General features: G+C 35.9%; 1 protein-coding gene across 1 annotated transcript; it reads right to left on the bottom strand.

Annotated features, from left to right (window-relative positions):
* Positions 1-1,856: 1,856 nt before the first annotated feature.
* kcnv2a (potassium channel, subfamily V, member 2a) lies at positions 1,857-4,843 on the bottom strand. Its single transcript, XM_041272750.1, has 2 exons — positions 3,527-4,843; positions 1,857-2,157 (listed from the first exon to the last, which is right to left on the bottom strand). Exons 1-2 carry the CDS (start codon positions 4,841-4,843, stop codon positions 1,873-1,875), a joined length of 1,602 nt encoding a protein of 533 aa, XP_041128684.1. The 3' UTR covers positions 1,857-1,872.
* Positions 4,844-8,306: the final 3,463 nt, after the last annotated feature.

Raw genomic sequence — 8,306 nt, 5'->3', positions numbered from 1 at the left:
AGACCAGAAACTCTCTAGGACTGTTCTTTTTTAGGTTAATCAGTTTTGTGTTTTTTGGGGTTTTTTTTCACAAGGGGTTAATTAACTAGCAGCCAAAATTGTTTATGCCAGACTTGTTAGAAAATCTGTAACAATGGTGCAAATTTGCTTTGGATTGTTATTGTTAATACGCGTCGATACTACTATCCACTGTGCTGGTATCACAAAGTACCTAAACAATATGTTAAAATTAATTTGTTCTGCACTGTATAAAAAAGAAATGCTGATTTTGCCAGTTCTTGCTAGTCTGTTAACCAGTTTTAAATTTTAAAGCGTTTTGGTTTCAGCACTATTGTTGAAGTTTATACAAGCACAATACTGTCCTGCAATTAGATACTGTGATATGTTAGTGAACCATAACTAAGTTTTAAAATGAAGAGTCAGCAAATGCCTATCGTTAAAGTGTACTGCAGTTAGTAATTCTTTCCAATTACTGATATCTTAAAATTGAAGGGCCATATAATAACCAAGTTGCTGCAGTGGCATTGTAGATGCTATAACTAGTTACTGTAAACTAGATACTGTTTTAGCAGACACATTTAATTCAGTAAACATGTATTTGAATGTTTTTTAAAATTAAAAGTAGAAATACAAAACTGACATTTTTCTTTGTGAACGTGAATGCCAATTCAAAACCCATCAAAATCTACCAAGGTAGCAAATCTGCTAATCTAATACCAGCTAAAATTTCCAGTTATACGGTACATTAGTTGTTTAAAGGATTTCCACTGTCTTATTAGAAATGTACTGTTTAGCACTGATCTGTACATTCTACTGTGCGCCCAGCAAGTCATGACAGTTTTCCTAACGACATGTTTGCCGTACTTTTCAGGAAATGCGTTGCTATGCAGTGCAGATTGCTCAATTCATTGTCATTTAGGGGAGGGGATATTTAAATGTCTGTATCTTCTTGCTAGGTAGGAAAAGAACTACTCTGAATATCGTGAGGCCTTCATGCGTTGCCATGAAGATAAAAACATTTAAAAACGAAATGAATTCCCGTGTTGTTGTACACATTCTGAATTATGGTGCACATTAGCTACTTGTTTGTCTGGTTACCTTTCTAACACACACACACACACGCATGCACCACACAATGATATAAAATATAATTTCTACTAAGTTTTACTACTTTGAATTTATATTTGTGTGTGTGTGTGTATATATATAATTTTTAATAAATACATATTTGTTTTTATAAAGACATCAAGCTTTGTATTATTGATCTCTTTCCAACCCATTTAAATTAATGCTAGGCTATGACAGCTCTATTACTGTAATAATAGACTAGTGGTTCTCAAAATTTACCTAACTGGGATCCACTCTGAAGTGACTTGGGTCTTCTGCCACTCCCAGTTTGAGACCCCCTGTAAAACCTTACAACAAAAAACATTAGTAATATATAAATATGTATGTTTGTATGTGTGTGTGTGTGTATTATATATATATATATACACACACTCACTCAAACAAATATTTTTGGGTTATGGATTATATTTTTATTAAAGCATTTTAAAATAGTGGCTACAAATTGTTATGAATTCCAATAAGTGTTTAGTAGGACTGAATAGGAGTAATATCAGATTATTCTTGTATTTTGTAATGATTTTTCTAGTCCTGGAGATAATTAAAAATAATTGCTGCAAAGTCGTAATGAATTTAGGTGGAACACCACAGGGATAGCAGCTAATGTTAATGGTATTCATAGGAATGGCTTATTATTTTACACTTTATTATTTTAAAGTGTAACCAGATTAAATATGGGAGTTAATTTTTTTTTTTTATTATGATGTTTCCAATATAACAGTAATTTTTAACAATAACATTTAAATATTATAAGTTTCTGTGTCTTGGCAAATGGTGACGTTGGTCACCCCCACAGCACTCTGTTATCTTCCTTGTTGCTCTTTTAGAAAACGTAATCTTCCCTCTATGCTGCAGTTTGGATGTGTACTCATGAGCCTTCAGCTTGGTATAGTAGTCTGAGAATTTATTATAGAGAATCGAGATAGGCATTCCATTGAGGATGATTCCAAAGGCAATGCAGGCAAAAGCAAAAAACCTCCCCAGAAGCGTTTCTGGAAACATGTCTCCGTAGCCTACAGTTGAAATGCTCACCTTTTAATAAAAGAAAAATACAAAGCTTTTAGTTTTAGAGTAACACATTTTGCTCACTTGTGATGAAAGCTGGTGACTTATTAGGTATGCTGAAACCTATATTGATTGTTTTCGGATATAGGCCCTGTCAAAAAGCTCCAATATAGTGAGCAAAATGCTAGCTAAAAAGTAATTTGTATCCACACATTTTCTGACCTATTTTGTAACATCAAATTAACTTTTTTTAAAACTGTAACAACATTTAACATATACAGTACATGTTATTATTTATTTGGTGGGGAAAATCAACAAAGCCATTTTGTACCATCAGCATCATTTTTTCAGAGAAAAGCAGCCTTTATTAAAAAACAAAACATCCTCATTTAGTACTAGTTGTATGCCACTTAAAATTTGGAAAGTTCTGCACGTGGATGATTAACTATAAATTTGCCAAATAGAGTCCCTTAATACAAATAAAATGTGGCTGTGTACCCAATGTTATGTAAGTAATGAAACTGTTTCAAAAGGGAACAAAAAATGATTTGTTAAATATGTAAAATAAAAAAAAATTGAAAATATATTCTGATGGTGCCCACTTTTTAGTTTTTTCATGTTCAAAACATGAGGGTTACAAAAGTTATGGAGGTTGTGATATAGCAAATGGTGACTTTTCTAACACAAGGACTGTATCTATGCCACAGAAAACATCCACTGCCGGTATTTATTTTTATTCATATTTGCTGTGTGTTTTTACTGTACTAATAGGTCACATATTGGACTGCTCTATTGTATTTGTGAAGGTTCTATGTACAACAGAAGTGCATTTCAGTGCAAAGGGGGCACTTTGGCATTATATCAGAGATATCAAACCTTTTCAAACCTATGTGGATGTCAGGATATTGTGTCAAGGACAACTGCAAGCCGACCAAAATAAAACTGCTAAATTTCTTAGTAACACTTTAAATAACCTTTTTTTTTGTTTTTATTTTTAAAGAACCCGGCTAAAAACAGAGTTACAAATAACGACCCATAATGCCATTGCACTAAAGTGGAACATAAATTGTACTGTCTATGAGATGTGGTTGATAGAATTATTTCATTTTGTATACTCTATTATTCCTTTTAAAGATACAATATTAGAATGAATCTGACAGGATTTCATTTTCAGTATAAAATTCAAGTATAAAATTAGTTGATTAACGTATATTATAAATATAAAGGGTTTTAGGGTTAATTGTATTTTGATGCATACACTTGGCTAAAATTCTAAAAGCAAGCAACTAATACAGATTTAATGAATTATCGGGATGTTTATAAACAAACTACAGAACAAAATGAACGTGGAAAATGTTTCAATACTAATATTAAATATCTTTATATTCATACTCACAGCTGCCCACCACCAGGCATGAGGAATGCTGGTAAAGTTGGTCTCATGAACATCATGCTCCACTGTGTAGACCATTGCAGAGAAGGTGAAAATCCCCATGGCTATGAAGAGGAAGAGGCACCCAACCTGCTGGTAGCATTGCCTTAAAGTAAAACCAAAAGCTCTCAAACCAGTTGAATGACGAGCAAGCTTCAAGATCCTAAAGATCCTCATTAGCCTCATGATTCTCAATACTTGACCAACTTTCCCTACCCTACCCACAGTTTCTATGTCATGGCCATGTTTTCCATAGTCCTCATTCTCAAAGCATTCCAGTATAATCTGAAGAAAAAGTGGGAGGATGGCAATTAAATCAACTGCATTCAAAACACTTTTAATAAACTGTTTCAGATCTGGTGTAGACACAAGTCTCAAGATGTACTCCACTGTGAAGAAAACAATACAAAGGGTCTCGACATGTTCAAGGTAGGTTTTACCACTTAGTTGCCCAGTGTGAGTTTTGTACTGCATTTCCTCAACAGTGTTTAACGTCATGGCCACAAGTGAGACTAAAACAAACAAGCTTGAGGCCACAGCCATTAGTTTAGCAGTGACTGATGAAAAAGGTTTCTCCATTAGATTCCATATTATTCTCCTTGGTTTGCCATACTTCATGTCTTTAAAGAGTTCCTCATTTTCCTCAAACTCAACTTCAGCTTGAAGTTCCTTTTGAACCTTGAGCTGTTCATTTAACTCATCTTGCCTCTCTTCAAAGGAAATACGGCAACATCTGTGGGTATTTTTAATTCTAACCCCCCAATAGTTGATCTCCTCCAGGAAGTTTCTTGGACAAAGCTCATCTTTAATCCAGAGGACACCTGTTCTGTAGAAGTTGAATACATGGTGAAAGATATCTGGATCTCTATCAAAGAAAAACTCATTACTTTGCACAATATAATCATCACAAAGATCCAGTTTCCTGTTATGGTCCGTGTAGGTAGCAAGTCTCCCAATCCTCGTTTTTGGATACCTAGCTGCAGCTTTGTAAGCAATCTGGTAAATCTTGCCACCAACATTGATGTTAAGCATGTAGTTCTTGGAAGGGGAGCCGAGTTTAAATGGCAAGGGCTTTTCATCATCACCTGAGTCCTCATATTGAGCATAAATATCATAAATATCATGACTTAGCTCTTGCATAGAATTCCATTGCTTTACACAGCTTTCTTTTGCAAACGGTAGGGCTTGATCACTTTTCTGAGCATCTTTGGTTGTAGAAATGGTGCCTCCAAGTTTACAGTTTGGAAAAAGACTTTGCCTTCTCTGCTTCAGTTTCAACATTTTAACTCTTCTCTTCCTTTTTAACTAGGATACTGCAGTCTACAGACCTGACTGTGCATCTGATCTGAGAAGCATTAGTTCTCTCCTAATACCCTCTTGGTGGAGATGATGTGTAAGGGAGTCGTATTGACCCCGTTAAAGTTGCTGACTGAGAGGATATATGTACTTACATGACGTTTTAAATATTATTATCTTCTTCAGCCTCTCAGCTAACTGGGACTGACATCTTTCAATTGCTATGCAATCATAAATCTCCTGGAAACATGTAGTGCCCACAAACACAGTTGTATTGCTTTGATTGCAATTTTAAAATAAGACACAGTCAAAAATAAATAAATACTTAATACTTTAAATACAGTTGATTCCCTTTCAAGTATAAAATGTAAAAATGTAATGAGTGTTTACCTCCTAAAGACCTAGATAAGATATGTCAAAGCTGTTTACCAAGCCTGTGACACAGTCCTGGCTGCCCCTGAGGGAATAAAGGGACTGCGTGCACAGATCTCAATGCTATTTTTCCTTCAAAGACTGACCTGACAGGAGAGCCTGGTATCAGACAAGTACCAGTACAAGGGATGTGACGGTGTAAAATGTTGATGGTATGGTAACGTCATTTTTTTGTAATCCGTTTTTAAATGGCTATTTAAAGAAATACACTGTGGTCAAGTCATTATTTAAAAAAATAAAAACTTTAAAGTTTTAAACAAATCTTAATGTTAAATTGCAGTGGGTACATTTCTGCTACAAAAGTTGTTGATAAATAGTTTCATTCAATTTGAAAAACAAAATATTACAGAAGAGTGTCTGTATTTAATTATACCACACTAATGAACTGGTCTGGCTTTGAAATACCCATTTCCAAATGAAAAAGGTGAAATACATTGTACAACTAATCAAATTACAAAGGCAGGCGGTTGTTTTAATAAATTTGCACACACCTAACATACATAATGGAATATTGAATGTATAAATAAATAAATATGTTAATACATTTACAGCAAGTTATTTTAAAAAGGAAGTTCGTTGGTCAGTGTGCTGTTAACAGCAACACGACTATATACTTACTTTATTACAGTATCTGAGTTAAAAGGAACAGCAAGGCAGACATGCTGCAGATATGAAGATTTACATTTTAAATCAGCAATGTTTATTAGGCAGTCAGACATTGTCTAGATCTGCATAAAACAAATTCACAATTCAAATTTCCTCTTGTGGAGATATTTAATCACAATGCAAACTGTATGTTCTACTTCGTAAAACACGCTTTCTGTGTGCTAACAGATTTTCAAGAGGCAAAATAAACACTAGGTTGCAAAGGGGGGTACGGTATTTAGAGTAATACAGTACAGTTTACAAATGCTACGTAAAAACAGAATTTGATTTATATTTTCCCAGGACATTTGGCAGCTTGCGTACATTACATATAGAATAATAAAGTTGTGTATATACTGTTCATAAACCAGTTCTCGCGCATAATCCTTACGCAGCTGTATTTTCTTTATGATGCAGTAGCAATACGGTACAAGCTTGGCAAAACCGAACATGTAACGCAATGTTTTGTTTAGCACTGGGACAAAGTACGCAGCTTCAATTAAAACGTATTCTATACATGTATAGAAACTACCATGCAAATGAAACCACTGCATTAGTGAGGCGTGAAATAAATAAAAACATGCATTATTATACTTTCTTCAAACTATTTTCTTGGAGGGATCTGCTGTTTGCACAAAATCTCACCCCAAGCCAGCTGTCAGGTCCGCGGTTTTCACGCGGAATTGGGCTACTTCAAAAACTCAGCCGCGGGAAATATTAAGGAGTCATGGGTTGATAATGTAATTAGATTAGTGGTATAACTTTAAAAGCTTGAACTGTTTTCATGCTATTTTCATACTGTTTGGGATACAGTATCAGCATTAGTATTTCAATAATGGCATCACGCTGTAATTCAGTTGCTGGTCTGGTATGAATGTTGATTTGTCCTTTCAGAGCTTCCGTACAAATTTGTTGACAGTGACGTATGGATGAGCTGTACTGGGGCTTGTAGTTTTTAACAAATTTATACTAGATATCTTTTCTTAGGAAACCTTTTGATTTTTTTAAAATTATTATTTTATGCATAGGCCTACGTGTTAATAAGCTTGCTTTCAGTTAAAACAAATAATTGGGCTATTTTTGAAGTGACTTTGTGCTATAAACTCTCCCTGCCTGGAGTTTATGCTGTACTGTAATCCTAAAGTTTACGCACATGCTGCCGGAGGCCCGGAGTCTCAGCTACTACTGCTACAAAAAGATAGTAAAATATTTTTATTCTCGATTGTTTTAAATGTGCCATTCTATAAGTTAGAGATTTACTTTTAAGGTTTGCCATCCGACATCAGTTAGTGAAAGCATAATACAGTAGATGTCGTCTCTCGCAGCAGGTGCTGATACGACCAGCGATAGTTTGAAACCATGAACGCCCGCCTTTGCATAGTATTGTTTACTGCAAATTGGCTGAAACAGTTGCTGCATCCTGTCTTGCTCATTCATAAACTAAAATTATCGGGAAGCAAACAAAAAATGCCAGTACGGCTTACAGATGGACAAACGGTGAATTCAAAAACGCGCAGATACTGTGAACTCGGTAATCAAGGTATAGCAAAATGGATTCGGTTTCAAAACTGGCAGTTTATACCACAGTTTACCGTAAAACTGGAATACTGTGTCATCCCTACTTACGACTGTATAATGCTTTGCAAATTATTGTGTTTTACACTTAATTTATTCAAAAATGTATTCCGTGTACTGCCATTTGGCCTCTCTCTAGCTCCCTGTATCTTTTCAAAGTGCATTGAAGCTGCCCTGGTCCCACAGAGAGTCCGAGGCATCAGAGTGCTCAATTACCTGGATGACTGGCATATTTGTGCTCATTCTCCAGTGCAGACAGAGGCTCACATGGAACTCTCATTGGTTAGGCCTGTTGATGAATCATGCAAAGTGTCAGCTCACACCCTCGCAGACAGCCTCCTATTTGAGAGTGCACCTGGACTCCAGGTCCATGCTGTTCACTCTGTCGAACGACAGGGTGTAGAGAATAGCAGCTTGTCTGAAGCTTTTTCAGCTCAATAAAAAGTTTTCATTAGTGGCATTCCAGAGACTTCTGGGCTTGATGGCAGCAGCTTCCCAAACCTTTCCTTTGGGTCTCCTGCGCATGCAACCTCTCCAAGCCTGGTTCAACAGCAAGATTTTTCAGCCAGCACTGAACCTTCTGAAGGTGCTTTCTTGGGGGACACAGCCTGCTCATCTCCCCTTAGGCATAGTGATGGGTAGTGTCACCAGAAGGGAGGTGTAACAGAGATCGAATGAATCTTGGTGTTAGATCTCCTTCCCAACCTGTGAGGGCACTTGGTAAAAGGAATGGAGTACCCTTAACTAAATGGCATGTTAATTTATTCCTTAGGGTAGTTGGAAGTCGGTCATTTAG

Source organism: Polyodon spathula, chromosome 2 (genome assembly GCF_017654505.1).
Source record: "Polyodon spathula isolate WHYD16114869_AA chromosome 2, ASM1765450v1, whole genome shotgun sequence".
Lineage (NCBI taxonomy): Eukaryota > Metazoa > Chordata > Actinopteri > Acipenseriformes > Polyodontidae > Polyodon > Polyodon spathula.
The sequence above is the reverse complement of the archived record's forward strand: the minus strand, read 5'-3'. Positions and strand labels throughout refer to the sequence as shown.